The sequence below is a fragment of the Ambystoma mexicanum genome, chromosome 12, assembly GCF_040938575.1.
Source record: "Ambystoma mexicanum isolate Mex_15411 chromosome 12, UKY_AmexF1_1, whole genome shotgun sequence".
Lineage (NCBI taxonomy): Eukaryota > Metazoa > Chordata > Amphibia > Caudata > Ambystomatidae > Ambystoma > Ambystoma mexicanum.
In genome coordinates this window covers 925,286,375-925,309,261 of record NC_090936.1, presented here as the reverse complement: position 1 = coordinate 925,309,261, position 22,887 = coordinate 925,286,375, and the positions used below count along the sequence as shown (strand labels likewise).

Below are 22,887 nucleotides of genomic sequence, written 5' to 3'. Positions count from 1 at the left end.
CCATGCATCATTAAAAGATGCGGATTGCACACGTTGTCATAAATCTCCCCCTGTCTCACCCGGGATCGCTTCTTGCTCTGTTCCACGGGAGGATTCCTCTTGTGGATGGATCGGGTCTTGTATAGACTCGCTCGAGTCTCGTCCGGCTGCAGAGCGCGTTCAGAGTTCCGGGAAGGCCGCTGTTCCAGGATGTCCAGGAAAGTAGGTAGCGGTCAAAAGAATGGGGATTCCAGGAGTCGAAAAGAGGGAAAGGGAGAAGGATGGAGGAAAGGAACCAGGATCTTGGATAGAAGATTTGCCGAACAGCACACACACGTCAAGTCACTACCTAAAGATAGCGTTGAGACGCGCGGGGCCGCGGGGGCGTGGCCAATTTATAGGACGTGCCGTGTGCGACGTGAAAGCTGGTGTGAGGCAAGTCGCTTGTTGCGGCCATGTTGGGAGTAACAAGGAATACAAGCCCCGGCTCGATAAAGACCAGGAGGTCCAGAAGGGACAAGTTCTATGGGTCATGACACATGTACACCATCCCACAGGACAGCATTTCTAACCTTTTTTTTCTTTTATGTTTGTAACACTTTCATTTCATGCTTTCGAACAGTGACAGATCCATCCACCAATGGCTTCCAAAGATTCTACAATCCTATCAACATATTAAACTTCCACACAAAGACTGCCACTTAACAATGTTCTAGAAATCTTTTGCATCTGCATTTCCCTTACTTATACAAAGAAATTGTACATGCTCCTGCTATGCATGCACATATGCATTGTGCAGCAAGAGAAGTGCATGAATGGAAGGGGGAGTAGGGATGGCCAAGTGTTGATAGGAGCCCAGAAGGAAAGAACCAAGGTGGGAGCCAATGGTCAACTGCTGGGGCAGAGGAGTCAAAAGGGTGGTAGACCCCCCCAAGTGTAGTGCTGAAAGGGGGGTGTAATGGGGAAGACTAGATATAGTGCCTGGAACCCATGAGGTTCATGAGGGATCAGGCCACCAGTCTTAGTGGCAGTGTTATGAGTTAGCAGGGAAGGTATTGAGGGAAACAGGAAGAGTCCATCCCAAGTCTTAGAGGAGCAGGAAGGGTGTTCCAAAGAGAGGCACTAGCCGAAGAGCGAGGCATGCCTCCCTCTCTGTTTCAAACAGCGTTTGACAAGCAGAGTATTGGAGTTAGAGGAGCAGAGGGCTCTAGCAGGGGTGTTTGTAGGGAGACAAAGTTGGAAATAGCGTGGTCCCAGTCCCCAGAAAGCCTTGTCAATGATACAGAGGATCTTGATTTTCATCCTTGCAGCCACCAGGAGTCAATGTACTAATTTTAGGGCTGCTGTGATTCAATCCCTGGGCTTGAGGCCAAGGATACCTCTTGCAGCCCTATTCTGGATTAGCTGAAGGCGCTGTAAGGAAGGCATGGTATCAGCAGTAAGACAGACACAAGTGACCACAGTTCAAGTGTGTTTATTGAACTTGAAAGGTTTGAAAAACACCTATCTAATCCTAAATCTAAAGATGGGACCAAGCTACGACTATCAAATAATACCGTAGTCCTAGTGGTGTCTTGTCAACATAAAAGGGCCTATACTAATAAACCTATTGCCAATCCTAATCACTAAATATAAATAGTGTGGGAAACCATGTTATGCAAAAGAAAAGTGTTAAAGACATCGTATGTCAGGATGTTTAGGCCTTTGGCCTTCCTTTCCCATGTTTTCAGCACAGGACAAGGTGGTACACTGGAGTTTAGCACGGTCTCCGGCTTCTGTGGCACAAGGGTGCAGATCAAGCTTTAGCATCTGGGCCTTCTGTGGCGAAGTCTCTTCGCCTTTCAAAGTCTCTTCTTTCAGAGGGCCTGATGCGACAAAAAAGTACTTCTCCTCTCAGAATTTCACACGTACTCAACTTCTCGAGTGATTCACTATTCACCTCGGACCCCCTCGGCCGGGCTCAGATACGGTTTAACACAATGTTCAATCAGTCTCCCTCCGCTGGGCTCGGACCGATGGAATTCTCTTTAACACAAAACTTATTTTCTAGCAAAAAAATTCCATTGATCTCCCTCGTTTGGGCTCGGACCAACTTTCTCTATTTTGTCATCAACTCGTTTGGTAGTGTCAACCGGGAAGACTTTTGATTGTGCACAGGATTTTGCTTGACCCATCACAGGACCACTTCGATGCAGTTCTTTGCCACTCTTTCACCTTTCTCCACTCTTAGTTGGATACCTTACAGAGACCTTCGAATGAGCATGCACACGCTGCCGGACCACTCTATCAAAGGTATTGTATTTTCGTTTCAAAGTTAAATCACTCATCTGTTGTTCAACTTCACTCACATTGGTTTTCACGTGCGTTTTTACACACTGTTCGCTTCAGCACTCGCCATACAATGTTGCTGCTTGCAACCTTGGCTTCAGCACAGACCAGTCTGGTATTAGTCTCCCCAACTCACTGGCTGTGTTGATTGCACTGATGCTGCTTTGTGGTAGGAGCCAAGGACAATACCACGGCAGCAGGTGATTCTCCCTGCCTTGATTATCGACACGGGAGGGCCTTGTGTACCTCCGACACACAATACAGGATTCTTCAGCCTAGTTTCCTGGTATTACACTTTCTGTTCTTGAGGGTTTGTGAAAGAAACTGTTCCTCATCGAAAAGGCCAAGGGGCCCCCTCACCCCCTTGCGATTCCCTTCTGTTTTGCTTTTTTTCTCCTCGTGTTAAACTGCCATCTTCAAACTACTGCTTCCTTGTGTGTTTTGCCTTGCTCAGAGTGTGCTCTCTTGCTCCGCTTTTTATTTGTGTGGGAAAGTGTAATGGAAGTCGGGTGTGTGTGATGGTCAGTATTTGCCTGACACTGCCTGACCATTGTATTGGGACATGGCAGGTACACAGCTCGGTCTGTTTTCTCTCATAGTGAGGTGTCCGTGAGAAAGTGTTTGTGTTGTAAATGGCAGGGGCGGGGCTGAGTTCCTAGTATCCTACCTGGTAGGTTAGGTTAAAGGTGTTACAGGTGTTACAGGGAAGGGGATACTGTGTCTCGCCATCTGGTGACCCACTCCCACTGCCCGAAGACTCCTCACTCAGGTGATCCTCCCACACTGGTCCACCCCCAGGAATTGGATCCAAAAGCGATGGCTGTGTCCTGGCCGCATCCAGATCCCAGCGACTAGCGGTTGAGACGCCTTCAGGTTTCTCATAGGGCATAGACAGCAAAGAGAGAGGTTGAGGAAGAGGCTCTTGCAGTAGTCCACCCTAGAGAGGACCAGGACTCTAGAGACTTTGGGAGAAGGTGAGGAACGGTAGAATGCCTTTAAGGAGGTGAAGCTAAAAATGGGACTTCTTTACATGCTCCAACATTTAAGGAGTAAAGGAGAGAGGGAGGACTCAAATATGACCCCAAGGTTTTTTGGCCCATAGGATGGAGACAGTAGAGGTCCCAAAAAGGGCAGCCAGAGGGTAGGAGGAAAACAGACCACATGTGTCACAATAAGAAGGATCTCCGTGTTACTGGCATTGAAACAGAGATTGTTAGCCGCACACAGTGCCTGGATGGCGGTCACACATTCAGGGATAAAAGACAGAGAGATGAAATTAGTAGAGGGAAGTTTCAAGTTTCAAGCTGTAGGTCATCAACATAACACTGCAAATGAGAAGAGAAGGAGGAGATCCGGTGAGCCAGAGGGACAAGATAGATATTGAAGAGCCACAATGATAGGATACAACCTTGGGGTATGCTGCAGGTAGAGAGTGAGGTGGTGGAGTAGAAACGGCCCAGTTGCAGCTCGGAATAGCGGTTAGTGACGTCAATGGGTCCGCCAGTACAGTGATCGGTCTGTGATGGCAAAGGTATCATGTAACCATTTAATGAGGATAGAATGGTTGACCATGTCAAAGGCAAAGGGGACATCAAGGAGTACTATCCTCAATTGTAGTAAAATCATAAATACCATATACACTTCAATTGTATCACTCCACCATATTACAAATACGTTATACTCCCCCTATAGTAGCTATAATAACTATACACATATTACTATACTGTATGTGGCCAGTGGCCAAATTCTTGGGGGCACGGCCTTCTGCCATGCCCCCAGAAACTGGCCACAACCACCACTAAAAATCAAACCATGTACAATAAATCTTAAAATAACAGCATTCACCCAGATCCGCCCACCTTAATCCCAATAGCGTCCGTGGGAAAAAGAATTGCAGACACAGCAGCACCGGCACAGCTTTTTTTTCACTGACAAAAAGAGCTCTAACTTTTTTCCACTCCCTTACTCTTTCCAGGCCCTCCTTCATCCACAAAGTATATTTTCCAGACTTCATTTCCTCACTGCGCTGTCCACAGACGAAGGCCATGATCCGCCCTTCCAATATGGCTACCATTTCTAAAATTATGACGCACCTCACATTTTCAAACATCCAATCAGCATGCACCTCTCTGCAAACTTTGTTGACCATTCGTCAAACGACGCCAAAGTTATAAGCTGAAAAAAAAGTACTCTCTATATAATTTGAGCAACTTAACCAAAGCTATTACCATTCATTATATACAAATTTCCCATAAACAAATATCACCATTTCTTATTTTGGCTGAAAATCAAACACAAAACGTTCCTAAAGAAGAAATGAGTGAAGATAAAATCTGTAATGGTAAAACAAAACATCTTTCAATATAAACCAATATAATTTATTGACAGCTAATTGAAATAATAACTTGTTTTTTTATAATACATAGTTTACATGAAGAAACTACACCACAGATTAACTATACAGAATCCAACCAATCAGAAATAGAATCCCAAACCCCAACTGTACAGAATTAAATAATGAGGTTGTCTTCAGAATTGGATGAACTTAGCAAGAACTTTAAATAATTTTTATATTAGGTTAAAAATCATTTCAATTACAAAATGTTGTACCTAACATCCTTGCCCCAGCACTCCTCCCAATCAAATTCACAAAACCTAAATCAAAGACGATTTGATCAACTTCCCTCCCTCCCCAGATGACTTCATTGAAATTCCAAATTCACCCATTTGTTTCCCATTCAGATACCCCATCCCTTCCATAAATAAAATAATATTTTCTACTATAAATATTGTGTATTTTTTAGACTGTGTTTATTTTTGCAACAGAGCAGAGTGAAAACATTACAATCAAAATCAGTGCATGGCAGCCGGCCTTCAACCCCTCCCGCCCCTCCCTTGCCCAGCCCCCCTATGCCTCTTCTTCTGCTCGATTCGTTTCTGTCACTTCCAAAACTCTTGCGGTCTTCCGGGGTAGGAGGGTTATAGCCCGGAACCTCCGGTTATAGTCTAGAAATGGGTCCCAGGTGTCCTGGTAGCGGTGCAGAGTCCCAGCTCTGGCCGCTGTTATCTTTAATGTGATCAGGATGTCCCACATTTTCCCCCACCACAGCGCCATCAGTGGTCCTTCAACAGTCTTCCAGGTACGAGCCACCACGATCCGCGCTGCCAGGAGGCATTGAGTCAAGAGTTTGGCCTTTCTACCTGATCTTGGGTAGCATCCCGGGACCGGGGCCACCAGGAGGATGGTTTCAGGTACCAGTGGGATTGCCTTCTGGGTGATGTCTGCAAACGTAGTCACGCATTGGGACCAGAAAAGTTGCGCCTTCGGACACGACCACCACATATGGTAAAAGGAACCTGGCTGTCCACATTGTCTCTGGCAAGCGGGGCTCAGGGCCTGATTTATGTGATGGAATCTTAGGGGGGGGGGGCAATACCACTGTAATAGGAGTTTGTATGCACATTCTCGGTTTGTGATGCAGGAGGTCGCCGAGTGAGTTTGTGACCAAATATCTACCCAGTTCTGGTCAGTTAGCGGGTGCCCTAGGTCTGCCTCCCATTGGGCCATTGCTTGGGTTTTGGCGCTGAGGAAGTCTCCTGAGAAGTGTTTATATGGGGCCGAGATCCTTCCCTGGGTCGGGAGATCTAGCAACGTTAGTTCAAGTGGCGTTGGCGTGTGTGTTGCTGCTTCCCGGGTTTGTGGATGGGAGCACCAGTGTCGGAGTTGAATATAGGTAAACCTGTCTATTTCTTTCAGTTGAAAGGTTTCCTTACATTGTTCAAATGTTCGCGGGTGACTGGCCCAGTGACTCTAAGCCTCCCCTTATCCAGTTCTTAAAGTTATGGGGATTGGTTCTGGGGCAAAAGAGGGGTTCATAAAGACCGGGGAGTAGAGGCTAAAGCCCTTTAGGATCTTTTGTCGCCGCCTTGCCCAGTCCCATGCTTTTAACATGCGATTGGTGGAAACTTAGTAGGAGTTTATCTCTGTTTTGTCAGAGATGGGATGGTGTGTGTGGAAGGAAACGTAGGGGCAGAGGCAGCCGGGATTGTTCTATTTCCACCCAGCGAGGGCGCCCGAGGCCAATTGCCAGGCGTGAATGTGGGCTAGTTGGGCCGCTATTTGGTAGTTCTGTAGATCAGGGACTCCCAATCCTCCCAGGCGAGCAATTCCCAGCATTGTTCTCAGGGGTATTCGGGCCTTTTTGTCTTTCCAGATGAATTGGAGCAGTTTCCTCTGGAGTCCTTGGAGGGCGGCGGGCGGAATTGTTACTGGGAGAGCGAAGCATGCATATAAGAGTCTAGAAAGGAGATTCATCTTGCTCGCTGTGATGCGCCCCATTACGGAGATTACCTGCGTCGCCCATCTCTTCAGGTCTTTTTCTAGTTTGCGAAAGAGCAGGGGGGAGTTAGCTTGATAAACTGCTTTAGGATCCGCCGGGATCTGGACTCCCAGGTAGGGGATAGCGTTTTCACTCCATTGTGCAGGGCATAGTGAGGAGAGGGCCTGTCGGTCGCTCGGCGACAGACCAGACCCCAAGGCTACTGATTTGTGGTAGTTGATGGAAAATCCTGTGACTTTCCCGTAGTTGTCCATTTCTGTCAGGGAGTGGCGTAGGGAGTGAGCGGGTTCCGTGAGAGTAAGCAGGACGTTGTCTGCATAGAGGACTATTTTGTGTTGGGTGAGGCCGATCTGGGGGCCTTTGATGTTGGGATTGGCTCTAATTCTCTGGGCGAATGGCTCCATCACCATGGCAAAGAGTAATGGGCATAGCGGGCATCCCTGCCTGGTCCCGCAGCCAAGCGATATCGGGGAGGAAAGGGCGCAATTGACTCGAAGGAGGGTTTTTGGAGCTTGATAGATCGCTAGGACCATCTTCTGGAACATGGGTCAGATGTGAAGGCTTCCATGGTTTGACTCATGACGTTCTGGTCCACCCTATCAAACGCTTTGACAGCATCCAGGGCCACTAGGACAAGTTTCTGTGCTTTCTGGGTTGTAAGGTCAATCAAGTTCAGGGCTCTGCGGACGTTTTCTCCTGTAGATCTGTTGATGATGAAGCCCGATTGATCTAGGTGGATTATATCTGGCAGGATGGCTGCCAGGCGGTTGGCCAGGATTTTCGAATAAATGTTTACGTCAATGTTCATTAGGGCAATTGGTCTGTACGAGGCTGGGTCTTTCGGGTCTTTTCCTGGCTTGAGCAGCAAGATTGTGATGGATTCTGCCATCGAGAGAGTGACCGTGCCAGAGCCCCTGAAGGAGTTAAAGAGGGCGACCATAGGGGCCACCAGTTGCAGTCGGAAGATTTTATAGAATCTTGCAGAGAACCCGTCGGGCCCTGGGGCCCGTGCCTGGAGGGTTTTAATAACTTCAACTTCCTCATTCGTGATAGGTGTGTCGAGGTTTATTTGGGCTGACTCCTTCAGGTGGGGTAACATTGCTTTTTGTAGGTACTCCCTTTGTTTGCTTTGGTCCCTGGGAGTGGGGGACATCACCTGGGCCAGGTGGTTTGCCACCAAATGTTTTTTTTCCTGCTCTGCGTAGTGGACCCTACCTTGAGAGTCCCGTAGCCCGGTGATGGTGTTGGTCCGTCTTGCCTTGGCTAGTTTGCTCAGCAACAGTTTATTCGCTTTGCTATTTTTGGCATAATAAAATTGCTTTGCCTTAGCCAAGAGATGAGCTGTGTGTTCGGCGTAGTGCGCCTCGAGTTTGTTTCGGGCAGCGCGGATTGCCCCGTTGCGTCTTCAGGGACCATCCCTTCAGCTTTTGTGTTTTTCTGCTTCCTGGAGTTCCTTCTCTAGTGAGTGGCGGGTTTGGTGCCTAGCTTTGTGGTATGCCACACTTTGGGCAATGAGTTCCCCCCGGACCACCGCTTTCATAGCATCCCATGTGTTTGCCGGGGAGGTGCCTTCATTGTGGTTTTCCTTGAAGTTATGGATCGTGGAGGCAATTGCATCTCTCAAGGGCATCTCGTTGAGGATTGAGTCAAATAACGCCTAGCATTGCGGTGGCGTGGGTGTAGCCTGGTGGGCTCAGAGTTCCAGGGTTACTGGTGCGTGGTCTGAAAGGGTGCGTGTTCCAATCGAGATTTCATTGGCGTAAGCCAGAGTTTGCAGAGAGGTCAGGAGGAGGTCAATTCTGGAGAAGGTCCTGTGGACGTATGAGTAAAATGAGAAATACCTTTCTGTAGGATGTAGCACCCTCCAGGCGTCCACCACCTCCAGGGTCCTGAAGAAGCGTAGGATTCCCAGGGCTTTGTTAAGATCTTTGGAGGAGGGAGGGTGTGACTTGTCTTTTGTAGGGTCCAGGACACCGTTGAAGTCACCTCCAATTACCTTCAGCCCTTCTGAGAAGGCTGAAAGGGTTGCGCCGAGGGAGTCGTAGAAGGCCATCTGGCCCATGTTAGGAGCGTAGGCGGAGACTAGCGTGTAGAGTTGGCCCAGTAGGAGGCACTTGATTGCCACATAGCGGCCTTCTGGATCTATTTTGGTGTTTAGGATTTGCGGGTATAGGCCCCTTCTGAAGAGTATCGCCGTCCCTCCTTTTCTGGTGCCATCCCAGGCCATGAACTGCAGTGGGAAGTCTTTGGATCTAAGGCGGCCAAAATCCCCCGGGAGCAGATGGGTCTCTTGTAGCAACGCCACACCTGTGTCTTCGTCTAGGAGTTGCTGGATGATCAATTACGCTTAGCCGGGGAGTTCAGGCCCTTGACATTGAGTTCGAGAGTCCGGGGGGGTCTCTCGCTGGGGAGGGAGGAGGACTAGCCACCATTATGGAGGAGATACGACTGCTGGTCACTCTGTCTCTGAACTTTTAAATGGGGCCTCCAACGGGATGGCCCCGACTTATACAACATGGGGGGCCTGGGGTTTCAGGTACAGACCCCCCCCTTGGCCAGTGTGGCCATATCCATGCACTCTGCCAACGTGGCGGGGTCTGGCAACTGCATGGAAAGGTAATTCCAAGGACTCATTGATGGTCTGTGCCTTGGGAATGGGCATGAGCCGTGGGGGGCCTGCCGGTGGACTTATCTTAGAAAGCTGAGGAGTTGGTGTTCTCGGAGGGGCAATTCGGGGGTTCCGGAAGACCCGAAGAGGGCGAATGTTCGCCATATGCTAGTGAGGAGCATGCAGGAAGTCATTTCCTTTTTCCGTATCTCGAGACTCGGGACCAGGAAGTTTCTTTGGATTTTGTTGGGGAGGCTGGAGCTTCACCATTATTATTGGTTGTTGTACGTGCTGTGGCACCCTCCGGGGAGCCAGAGTGTAGAATTTTCTCAGCATCTTCCAGATGGGTAATTCTACGGAGAGATCCATTGTAAGTGTACTGAAGGGCTGTGGGAAAAAGCCACCTGTATCGGATCCCGGCGGTTTTGAAGGAAGAGGGAGGGCGGGCAGAGGGCTATTCTTTTTTGTAAAGTGAGTAATGAGAGGTCCTGGTAAATTTGAAGAGGGGACCCCTGGAAGGATAGTTTGTCTCGGGTGCGACTTATCTCTGATATGGCCTCCTTGGTTGTAAAGAAGTGCACTCTGGTTATCACATCCGCAGGGGAGTCTGTTGTCACCCCATGTCGAGGGCGCAGTCTATGGATACGGTCCAGTAGAAGCAATGTTTTGTCTAGGTGGGGGAGGAGGGCCTGAAAAATGTTCCCCACATATTCGGGGAGGTCTTTGTCCGGGATAGATGCTGGAATACCCCGGATTCGAAGATTGTTGCGGCGGGCCCTGTTTTCCAAGTCCTCCTGTTTGAACTATAGAATTTCACACTTATCCTGGAGGGACCGGATCGAGCGTTGGATCCCCTCCATTGATGTCAACTGGTCTAGAGAACGATCCTCATTTTCCCCTATGCGCTGTTCCACTTCTGTAACACTTTGGTTAGTATTTTCGAGTTTTGTGTTGAGTTCCATCATGCATGATCTGAATTCTGTTTTGATGTCTGCCATGAAGCCTGGATGTCTTCTGTGGTTGCTAGGGATTCTTTGTCGTCCACTGTCTTTTGTGGGGCTATTTTGAGAGGGGTATCAGTTTTCTTGGCCTTGTCGGCTGCCAGTAGCATCGTGGAGATGTCTGCATTTTTATTGGCCTTTGATTGTTTAGCCATGGCGGGATCCTGTTGAAAAGGAAGGGGGCACGTGTTGAAGTGTTCGCTTTTGACTAGCAGAAGCGGCCAGGTGAAGGTCAGTGAGGTTGTCTCTAGCAGCTCTATAGGTTGGTGAGTGCAATAAGTCTTTGTTCGATGCTCTTGTTAGAGTGCAGCTGCGGGAAGTTTTCTTTCCAGCAGCGGGTGGCCAAGCGCTACGGAGGTAGCCAATACCCATTGGGTGTCTGATAGCTGGGGGGCCAGGGAATAGTGGAGTGGGCCGGGGTGCCCCAGGAAGAGAGAAGGGGGGAAACCCCTGATTGGGGTTATGTTGCTGGCTGTGTATCAAGGCAGGCCTTGTAGATGGGGCGATGGTAGTCAGGTGGAGCTAGCTTACCTTTAGGCGGGATGTATCAACACTGCTGGTGCGGCTCCCTTAGTCCTTGTCGTTGTGGTCATCAGTGTGACCTTTCCGGGGTGAGGTGTCCGTCGAGCTCAGTTGGTTGGGCCGGGGCGCCCCACGAATAGGGTGACGAGTAGACTTTAGGATGTGGCCATCGATGGAGGCAGGCTATAATGTGGCTAGCCCTCCAGATCATATAGGTTCAGCTCTTAGTTGTGTGTGCCCCCTCTAGCGCAAGCAGGCCAGTCAAAGGATCAGTGCATGGGGAGAGAAGGGAAGAAGGCTGTTTCCCCTGAGAGTTTTGAGTCCTTGTTAGGTAGTTCCATCAGCTGTCTGCATATGTCCCGATTCTTTCTTCATATGTGAGCCCAGGAATTTTCAATTGTTGTTAGCGATAGATGTTCCCTCTCCCCTTCCACACTGGACCCGATTCTGGTTGTGTTGTGGGCTGGTGTGCCCCGGTAGGTGAATGCAGGCTTGACAGTGGTCTAGAATTAAAGGGGAGGGGGAGGTGGGCTGTGTAATAGGGGCCTTTACTCACCAGGTGGCCCCCGCTGCTCCAGGGGGCACCTGGGAGCACAGGCAAGCTGATGTTCCCTTGGTGGCTTCGTTTAGCCGCCCGAACACGGCGGCTGATTTTATGAGGCGCTGGGGGGCTGCGGAGGGTCGATGAGTCCCGGAACGAGGAGAACCTGCTGGGGAGGAGCCCCCACCTGGAATTAGTCTCCCCCTCCAGGGGTAGTGAAGTAATCCACTAAGCCTCCCAGGGGGCCTTGCATCCACGGCACGGCCCCCCCCAGGCCAGGCCGCCCGTACTTGCCTCCGACGGCCGATAGGGCTACGCGGAGTCCGCTGTCTCACAGCACCACAGAGGGGCTGGGCGCCGCACTTCTCCCCGAGCCGATGCCGCAGGAGCTCACAGGAGGGCGACTGGGGGACGACCCCGAAGCGTTCCACGGAAGCGATGTGGGCAGGCTGAAAGGTGGCCGGAGCTCCCCCACGGCGCTATTTGTAGCCGAGATTGCACGCCATCAGTCCCTCGGCGCCGCCGTAATGGTTCGCCCGGGGCCGGCCGCCATTTTGCAATGCTCTGGCGGCAGCTCTGCAAACTCTTCCGCTCCAGCCCCGGGCTCCAGTCGACTCCAGCAGCTCAGCCTTTTCCCATCTGCTGCCTGAGCTTTCCAGATGCTAAACCCGGTATTTTATTTCAAAATCACCCACCGAGACACCGTATTAGAAAGTAAAGCGGCAGGCTTCCCACGGAAGCCGTTAGGAGAGCGACCACATCGCTGGCGCTCCCCCAATCAATAGTCCGCGAACATCTCGACCATTTGGAGGGTTCGCAATGGGGCGTCCGTGGACATCGCTCCCTGTCCGTGCGTGTCCGGTCTTGCATGACACATTTTAAATTAGTACACCGACAACGTGCCTGTTTGCAGACATCCCCACACATGCACCCAGTGTCTCTCGCCCACCGATGTTCGCAGACACCCACGGAGACTCCATGGACGTCATTATGTCACTGCGCTCGTGCGGTGTGCCAACGCGTCCACGGACAGCGTCTGTGACCACGGACAGATTGAAACTGCATTTTCGGCCAATCTAGAATGTTTCAAGTTGAAAGTTTACCCTTCCAGAGCTCCTACACCTTTTTTTAGTTGATCTGACAACTTTTTTCAAGGTCTGTTTTGAACTTAGTAGTACGCGGACCGTTCCTCTGAAGGAACCCACCCATTACTTTTAGTAATTCTCAATCTGGCAGACCAGGAGAGAGCATCTTTTGAGAGCTACTTCCAGGAGTTCAAGAATGGCATCTGTCATGACCATCCCACCTTCCCAGGGGCCACCACCACATGGAGGACCTGGACAGGGGAACAATTGCAATGATGTGTAGGAACACGAAGATGAGCTAGAGGAAGTTTCTACCTCCAGCACCCAGAGAGAATCATGGGTGTGGCGGTTTTTTAAGACCATTGGGGTTGTATCAAAAGCTCTGGCTGCCATGGTTGAATGCATTAAGCGAAGGGTCGTACTCAGTTGCGGACACCCTGGACAGTACTCTTTTGTGGCTACCTCCATGCGACACCACAAGTGCTCTATGAAAGGCTATTCCTTTCTCAGGTCGAAGTATACTCTCTTCCTCTACCCCATGGCTTTCAACTGTGTGGACCACCACACAGGCTACAGAGGATCCCGCCGGCTGCCTCGCATGCCATCCAGAACGCTGTTGACCCTTACCTTTCCAAAATCACAATACTCTGAACGGTGACACACCACTCTGCAGGGGGTAGAAGTTTGAGGCTTTTGAGGCTGCAGTCAAGGAGCACGGGCAACACTGCCACCTACCTACGCCGAGCATCTTCGCCTGACCACCTGCCCCTCCATATCTGTGGTAGGTGTCCCTTCTCTCCCTTATCTCGTGCACCTTACCTCCTCGCCTCTCCTACAAAAAATACAAAATCCCCCAAAAATCTAAAAGCCAGAAAGACAAATAAAGGTACCTTTAGGACGCAACTTTCAGTTAAAAAAATAGAACTAAAAATAAAAATCACAGGACCTTTTGCAGTCTGCATAGTCCGTGGATAGTACGAAAGTCTGCAGACACCTGGAAAATTCTAGCCGTGGGGGTGGGGGAATTCAAATCAATTAACTTGTTTTCATTCAGAAATGGTGGCTCTTAAAAAAAACTTTTTTTTTTAGGGGGTTTTATATACTGCCCAAATACATTTTCTACTGAACTTAATCTAACTTTCACAAAAACTACTAATTTATTTTCTGTTTTTGTTCTTAATTTACTACAAATACTAGAAAAATATTTCACAGCATATTTCACAAGTTCACACATTTGTGCAGTGCATTTTTTATATGCAAAAGAAAAATGATTTCTGACATCAGTCAAATGTATTGCATCTCATTGAAAAATACTTACCCTATCCAACGTGATATTTGCGTTGTCAAAAAATGTGTCATGGGTTTTGACCCATGTTGAATCAATAGACTGGGTAGATGTGGGGATGAGCTGTCGCCGCCCATTATTCTATCCCAGAACAAACTAAATCAATAGACTGGATGGATGTGGGGATGAACTATCGCCGCCCACATTCACGCCAGAATAGGAGAACTGCGCAGTTGGCACGAGACCACTCCAAAGATACAACCTTCTTGTGGGGAATTAATTTTCTTAATCCCAAAAATGGTTGCATTACCAGTACTCACCACTATCAGAAAGCCGGCGTTTTAAAACCACCAGACTTTTGTGTAAAACTGAACAAATGAAACAAATCCAGACCAAAGAAAGACTTGCTAAGAGGTGGATACAATGTAAAACTATATTCTGAAATGACTTGAAGGAAGTAATTATTTAGTGTATATGTAAAAATTGTAAGTGATTTAAACTGGGAACGAAAAGTGACATTTAGCTGAAACCTGGCTTAATGAAACTGAATTCTGCCTGACAACTACCCCCACAGGAGTTAAAACCTGCTCAGCCACTCTTCCCCTTGCCAAAAGGAGTTGTCACCTCTCTGATTAGATTAGGGGTGGAGCAGCTGGGGACTACAGGCAGGTGAACAAAGACCTGTCCTGGACTCAGGCAAATGTTATATTGGGGGCGTCGTAAAAGTGGCTTCCTCTAAGGGGAAACTGGGAGGGGCAGTGCCTCTGCTAGCAGCTGAGCTTGGGGGAAGTGGATAAACCAGTTATTCCACCCTGTGATGTGGGAAGCCACACCCCTTTTTGACCAGGGCATAATTTTAAAAAGATAGATAACTCAAAGTGCGGACTTGTCAGAATTATATAAGTAATATCATTATTTTTGTGATTTTTCTGTGAACATTTTGAGATGCGTTAGGACCCTGTGGTGTATTCTGGGGGGTTGCTAGCGGAAAATAGGGCCTCACTGCAAATGTCTGCATGTTAAAAATCTGACACTTCATCAATTAATGTCCATACTCCTTGCGCACATGTGTGTAAATTTGGGTAAATGTCCGATATTGCAAAACCAGTTAAAAAGCGCAAAATGTTGTCATTTTTGAATGCAAGCCCCCAGGAAGATCAGAGGCGGACAAGCATGGACCATAAGGAATATATAATGTGCACATGTAAGTTCAACAAGTTGTATATCTGGGAAGGATGTATTTGAATCAAATATAGATTTGTGGGCAAACTGACCAGGGCAGGATCCTCTGACCCATAAAACCTACAGCATCACTATGACTCACATTTCCTTCCCCCAATCATGGGAGAGGGGAGAATTGGGCCAATGACAAGTAGAGAGGGGCAGGCTTAGCTAGGCCCAGGCACACACCCATTTTCAAAACACAAAAAGAGACTGCTGGGACAGGTAGAGAGATTCAAATCCAGTTGCTGCGGAGCGTTTTGCCGGACCACACAACATCCAGAAGATACCAGTTCCAGACTGACTCCAGCTACATACTCCAGAACCTAGAACTTATACTTTAGAACCTAAATCAGAGGCCTAAAACCACAAGCTGAGTTCTCTGCAGCAGGCCTCAAATCATTGCAAGCTACTCACAGCCGGGCGAGCTGCTTGAATCCCTTGCCAAGAACTTTTGCCAGGACCAGTGCAGAGATCCAGGAGCCGTGCAGAGACCGCTTTATCCGGACAGACCAGACCATAGATCCAGAGTGACCCAGACCGCTGTGAGCAAAACCAGAGAGCTGACCCAGATCACTGTGAAGTGCCGAGACCAGAACCGGAGTCCAGTCCAAAACCTGACCAGATCCGTGGCGAGGCCTATTTCAAATTTATATTGTGAGTACCTAGCAGAACTGTGCAGAACCAATCTCTTAGTTAAAATAATCTAATCCAAACTATTTTAACCTAAGTAGAACTGCCTCCTAGAAGTTGTCACTTGTCAATTCTGCAGCTGCATAGCTGTCACTTGTCAGTTTGAGTTACTTTAAATCTGAAAAACTACCTTTATTTAATCGTCCGTATCTCTGGACCCGTTTGTGCTAGGAACGTGGTTTAATCTAAGCTTTCCAACAAGCCTGGAACCGACTTGCTACTCCTTATACTTTTGCCGTAATCACGATTCACGCACTCGCGAATTTTACCGCGATTTGGTTAAAAATCCAGCCACGTGTAACCATCAGCGGTCATTTCTTTCCTTGCTAAAAATTTGTTTGCCTCTTAATCACCATCTCTGAATCATTGCTAAAGTGAGCCTGAACTCACCCTGAACCTCCTAAAGGGAATTAAAAGCATTTTCAGCATATTTCTCACTTCATTGCCACCACATTCAAAGCACTGGGGCCTGTGTTTTAAAACTCATACCGGTTTTCTCTAAGCTTGCTGGGGGGGGGAACTGAATTTCGTATTGTATTTGATTGCATTCCTGAGAACTGTGTGCTCCTCTTTCCATCTACTTCCATGTCTTCCTTTGTATTTCTGTACTGCATTTTATTCCTCATTGCTTTTCCCTTGAAATCATAAAAGTATTTTTGCTACTTGATCCATCCTATACTAACTCCTCATTGATTATAAAGAAGTGTGCTAGTGTCAGATTACCCATTGTTGATTAACATTATATTTATAAGGGCGATATTGATTATTAATTTATTATAAAAGCGTGGTATCTATATTTTGTCTTATTTCTCAAATAAACCTTTTAAACTTGCAAAACAGAACTACTTCTTGGCTCAGTGGGGTCAGGGGGATTCTAAGAGAGGGGTGTTATATAGGGGTAGTCATCCAGAACTCATGAACTGGACATAAAGATATATCAATAAGGGTTTCCATTAGGTATCCCAGACTAGGCGTTGACTTAGCTGTAGTGTTGAATTGAATCTTCTTACAGATGACATTCCTAAACCTATTAAAAAAGCACATACACCTTTATTGACATGCTGTCTAGCTTCTTCCATTTCAGAAAAAACAACTTTGGACATCTCCATATTTCACTTTCATGGATTTCAGAAAGAAAAATATTTGCAACTGGAAAGAGTTCCATTAGACTTTTCAACATATCCCTCATGGCAAACTGCAAAGTTCCTGCAGTCACATAGCGCAAACTGCTACCTCCCCAATGCACAATATGTGGACTTTTAAATTGAGCCATACTCTCACAGAAAGGTAATAGTCGCTCACTTTAATCCACAACCTGCATACCACAAAACTTTCACTTCTTTTAATCCAATAGTAGCAGAGATGCCACAAGATTCAGTATAAACCTTCAATGAATGGATCCAAGAATCTCCCACCATCCACACACTCTGCTTCTTCACAGCCATAGCCAGAGCCACAAAGAAAAAACTTGCTATCCTGTACTCCTGTACACTTCAACTCCTCCTCCAAAACCACAAAACCTGATTGGCTAGTTCCCCATTGACCTCTTTCCATGCCAGGCATCCTTAAAAGATCCAGATGGCACGTGCGATCCGCAGACACATCGGCACCTGCACACCTTTTTTCCACCTATAAAACCAGCTCTCTATGCACATTTCTGCATTACAGGGTTGGTGAAAAGCAGTTTTTGGATGGCTTAGAACTTTGGCAGCACTCAAAGAAACTGCATGAAATTTTGGAATTTCATCCTAGACCTGTCTCTGAATGGATCTGCAAAATGTGGTGCTGTTTTGCCTTATCACACTGACAGGGAACTATGTGGGGAGCACACAGCGGATCAATGAGATCTACGATCTGATTCGTAGTTGGATGTTTGGGAATGGTTTGTTCAAACAGTTGTTTGATAATTGTTTAGTAATGTTATTTAATGATAATGTTGGGAAATACAGCGCCTTCAAAACACTACAGTAAGATGTTTATTTTTGTCTGTGTTTTGGTGCTTTCAGATAAATGTGTTTATTAATCAGATTTCCATTTCCTTGCTTCCACAGTCAGAGATTGGGTTTGGCAAGATGGAAACGTATGTCAAGTTGGAAAAGCTTGGCGAGGTATGTTCATTTTTATTAATTAGCTGTCTAATTTACTTTGGGTCTTTTGTAGTCAAAACATTACTTGTGGCATATTCCATACCCAGCTAAAGCGATGTTAAAAGGTTCTGTTCACTCCTGCTTAGCAAGTACCGCTTCTTAAGTACTGCTTGTCCGCTTTGTGGACTTGGACTGAGCCTCTTGGGAAGGCGTTATCTAGTGTGTCTGTTTGGGCCACACCTCCTCTCACTAGTTGCTCCCATCGTGACTACATATTTGCAAATCTCGCGCTCCTGTGTGCGTGCTCCTGCTTAGCAAGTACCGCTTGTCTGCTTTGCCGCTTGAAGCGTGGAGCTGAGCACGGTTTTATTTATTTTCATTGTATTTTTCTTTGTTGTCCTTTTGATTAGTTGTATTTTGTGCGCTCTATATTTTTAATTTGTTGTGTTGGGATTGCTATTTATTTATTTTTGTGCTTTGTTGCTTACTTTTTCAGTTTTTTAGCTTAATTTGGACAGCGCATGCTGTCTGCGCTATACTCTCTCAAATCCAATATTCCAGACCATTTAGGTCTGAGACCGACATTAATTCCACCAGTCTGGTCACAAATTTCTTGTAAATCCATTTCTGACCCCCACCAATTCCTGGCCCAGTGCTAGTAGATTCAATGCTTTACCTAGTGGTGACCTGCATTGCCCTGCTCAGCCGGGGAGTCAGTCTGTAGCCCATACTTTGTCGGACCACACTATGCTTCAAACCCCAGAAAATAGGGTTACTCCTTCTAATAGGTTGTCTTTGTCGTCGCTAGCACACTCCACAGTGAGCAAGGATGACATGAGGAGTGATGACATGAATATTTCAATCTACGCAAGTCAATGTGAGTCGCCAATCTCCATCTACAGCGACCGGACTTTGCAGAAGGACCATCAGTCCTCTCATTCACTGAGTGTTGCATGCTCACTTTATTTTGTACATCCTACCCTGAAATCCTGTAGGAACATCCATGTTGAAAATTCCAACCCTGCCGCTCCAGTGATAGAGTTGGCTCTTTCTGCAATAAATACCACCTTATTAAGCCTCAACTGGCTAAAAACACACATTCAAAGTGGGATTCTGCTCAATAGAAATGTATCTAATATTCCCTCATCGCTTGCTGATACAATAGATCTATCAAGAGCAAACACGGGGAGCAGAGAGAATCCCATTGCAAGTCTACCAGCATTTGCAGGAGTAATTTGCCCGATAGATGAAGAAACCTGTCCAAATACACACCCAAATGAGCTTGATATGACAAACAAAGAAACTATCAATTCATCGCCTATGTGGTTTTAGGCGACCTTTCGCAACATAAGAGGCTCTCATCTCCCCAGCGTTACTTCTGCCCCAGCAAAGAGATCCCCAAAGGACCGTGAATGTTTGCAAAAATAACGAAGAAAATGCCCATGATCAGATATTCCAAAAACTGTTAGTTCCTTTTTTCGAACAATGAATCTGATCCAGAATGCAAATAAAAAGGACTTAAACCAGCCTAAAATCATCTCTCCTATGATGGGAGAAAGCGAACAGGAGCCGGTCATTAATTTAGATGAGGTGCCGGCTCTACCGCATGTTCAGAAAAACAGCACTAATACCCCTTCATCATATTGCCACTAAACGACTTAGTACAACAAATTGAAAACTCTGCTAGTGGTGTTATGAATAACCAGGATACTGCTGTGAAGATAGTGCTGGGTCAAGCAAACAACTTACTTTCGTGTGTGGCTCCAAAGGCTGATTCTACAGCTACTTTGCCGATGGACCACATAAAAAAAGCAGTTGACGACTATCTAAGTCAACGTTTGGTGCCTCCAATTAATTAAATTGATACGCCTGTTGCCAGTGAATGCCCTAGTGCGTTCCCTACATGTATCTCAGTGCCACGATTAACCAGTACTCTTCCCAATAGAAACACGGATATAGTGCAACCAGGGCAGCCACCTAAACAAGCGCTTCCTGTAAGAACGATGGGGCAAAGTAGCAACGTGTATGAGTATGAGTATGTTGGAATTGCCATTGCATTTCGGTGCTGGACTGCCCCTTGGCAGGACAAAGACTGATATGCAAATGGATATCTCCCATCTGTGAAAGGCACAGTGAGTAAAAGCAGTGGCTGCGAACTCTCAAGTGGTTAATAACCACTGAACAGGTTATCAAGTCTGTTCTTTCGAGAGAGGGGCGCCCGCTACCTTTGCAAAACTATGCATGAGCAAGACCCTTCTATTGATCATGTGTGGGCTAACTTGAGGGGGCCTAAGGGCTCTGATGCGGCACGTCAAGGGGGTCTACAAACTCATGCCAGTATTCAGATCTTGAAACGGCAAACAAAAATAAATGCCGTCCCGTGTCACTCACTCATTATGAAGTGTAGGGATGGACAATTTCCAGCCTATGATTTAAATAGGCAATGTGTTCTCAACATTCTAAGATTTGTCCCCAATCTTGAAGATCTATCCTCACGTGATATTCAGCAGGTGGAATTCCTCTCTGACTCTGACTGGTCCATAGTGCGACTGTGGATACCTCCACAGTAGTTCTTAATTCTATCTGGAGAGTCAAACTGAAACTCTTTGACATGGGGTTTTTGGTGGCTCAAGATCCTGACAGAGTCACAGTGGAATCTTAGAAATGTTTATTTCAACCGAGTGTATATATAAGGGAAAGTCAGTGAGAAATGTAAATACAAGTGTGCCTTCCTCACAGTTCATTTCAAACTAACCATTAAAGAAGTGTAGTTCAACAGGGCTCGCGATAGCTAGCTGGAATACTAGAGGACATTCTCATTTGCAATCCTCGATTACACAGTTGCTAGCCCCTTTTCAGATAATTGACATGCAGGAAACCTGGCTCACTGACATTCCTATTTGGGACAATTTTGAGGTGTGCTTATTACCAGCAATTTCGAGGTCCAAGAGAAGACCTTCTTCTGGTCTCCTAGTTGCAGTAAACTGTAACGCAGGTCGCAGTCAAAAAATGGGATGCTGTAAATGCTCATATTAAACTGGTTAAAATTACTGGGGCTGAGCATCACCTAGCGCTACTAAATGTTTATCGAAACCTGGCTGCTATTGTGGATGATGAGTTCTACGAAGGATTAACAAAACTGTTGGACTTAGTGCTTTTAGAGAATGTGGTGACCCATACTGTGTTGGTCGGTGACCTTAACCTAGACTGCTTCAAACATACTTAAACACATCCACGCAGAGAAGTTAAAAGATGGATTTCTTTTATGTCTGAGCGTAATTTTCTGTTAGTAAATTGTTCTGTGAGTGGGGATGTACCGGCTCAGCCACGTGGCACCGAGATCATGCGCATAGCATCATTGATTATATTTATGTCGATGCATATCTGTATTCGAAAATAGAAATCTTTAAAATCATTACAGCATGCGAGAGTGACCATAACATCTTATCTCTTACCTTTTAAATGGTCAATCAACACAAATGTCAAGCAATATATGCAGTCGCAACTAATAATCAACCATGCGAGAACGCGCTTTCGATGGTCTCGGGAAGTGTTGGCAGCTCTTGAGAGAATTATTATTGAAAAAGTTAGATCTGCTGAGCCAGTTTGTGCCCGATTTATTGTTACCTTTCAAAAATACAATATCCTGTCTGGGCTCTGGTCACATTAAGCACCTACATGTCTTTGATCCAGAGGTTAAAGCCAAACGGGCAGAGTTTCGGAAAGAAAAAAAGGTTATCCTTTTCAATCTTGGGGTACACTGTGGTTCTGCCTTGCGTTCCCTAAAATGCAAAAATAAAAATTGGACTAAGTCAAGAAAGGCATTGTTATTCCAGAAAGATAGCGAGCTAATGTTACATGCCATGAATAATAAAAATTCTGCTGAGACATGGCAGTTACTAAATAATAATTCGCTCCACCTGCAACCAGATGCCCAACTAAATGGGGTCCAAGAACAGCAATGGACCTCGTATTTTTCTGATCTATACGCAGATCAAAACTACCTAGAGATGCGGTATACGCAACAATCGACCTGTTGTTGGTCAGTCGACTGCTCTCGGAGATTGGTACAAGATCTAATCATGCAAGCTAGTTCCTCTCGTGCTGCAAGACCTGATGGTCTTAACAATCTGATGATCAAAACCCATCCCCATCAATGGTTGCACATTTTATATAAAATCTTTATAGAAGTGCTAAAATCTCAGTCTTCCTCTTTCTTCGAAGACATCCTTGATTGTCCCGATTTTTAAAAAGGGAGATCACACTACCACAGAATTATCACCCAATAATGCTTTTGGATGCCCCAGGCAAGATTTTCGCCAATTTAATTCTGTGTGATTTCAACACATGGACCTCAATAGACTGTGTGATCCCCAGCAAACAGGTTTTGTTGCAGGGATGGGCATTCATTTATATCTCCTGTGTCTAAATGCAATTAAAACCCAATGTCAGGTGACTAAGCAGTCTGTTTGTTTTGCATTTGTGGATCTTAATTCCACTTTTGACTCTGTTTCGAGAGTATTAGTAATGGCTAAGCTAAATAGAGATCATTGCCCAGCAACTTTGATTGACATAATCCAGGCATTTTATTCAGAGACCTCTATCCGTATCTGCTTTTCTCTTGACGGACAACTCACAGCACCCATACCAACTCATATAGGACTAAAACAAGGGTGCCTTTTGGCTTCATCGATTTTTAATTACATTATATATGACGTTAGTAACTCCTTTACATCAGTCTGATCAGATTCACCTATTCTCAATGGGGTATCAATCAAATCACTGATGTATGCTGACAATCTTGTGCTTATATCCAAAACACCAGTAGGCCTTCAGAACTTGCTCACAGCATTTAACGATTATGTACAAGCAAATGAACTTAAAATGTATACGAGCAAGACACAAAGTGTCTTAAATTCATCTTCTAAAAGATCTTGTAATAAATATACTTGGACAATCAACAACACAAAACTGTTGATCGTGCCTCAGTACACCTATTTGGGCATGATCTTTGAAGGCACACTGGGGGCAAAAGGCCAAGTGGAGTACATTGAGCGTAAATTGATTACCGCCATGTCACAATCTAAAATCATTCTGCATAGGTATGCTAAATTATCCATAAAACCGGCTATCATCTTCTGGAATCAAAAAGCAACCCCATCCATATTGTATAGAATTGAAACTCAAATGCCGTGGT

General features: G+C 46.4%; 1 protein-coding gene across 2 annotated transcripts in view; it reads left to right on the top strand.

The window, feature by feature from the left end:
* The window catches only part of CDK17 (cyclin dependent kinase 17), a 1,505,117-nt gene that overhangs the window by 829,949 nt on the left and 652,281 nt on the right, over positions 1 to 22,887 (top strand). For both annotated transcript variants that reach the window (XM_069629414.1, XM_069629415.1), the window contains one exon: positions 17,655 to 17,711. In XM_069629414.1, coding sequence (XP_069485515.1) covers positions 17,655 to 17,711 — 57 coding nt within the window. The remainder of the gene's footprint in view (positions 1 to 17,654; positions 17,712 to 22,887) is intronic.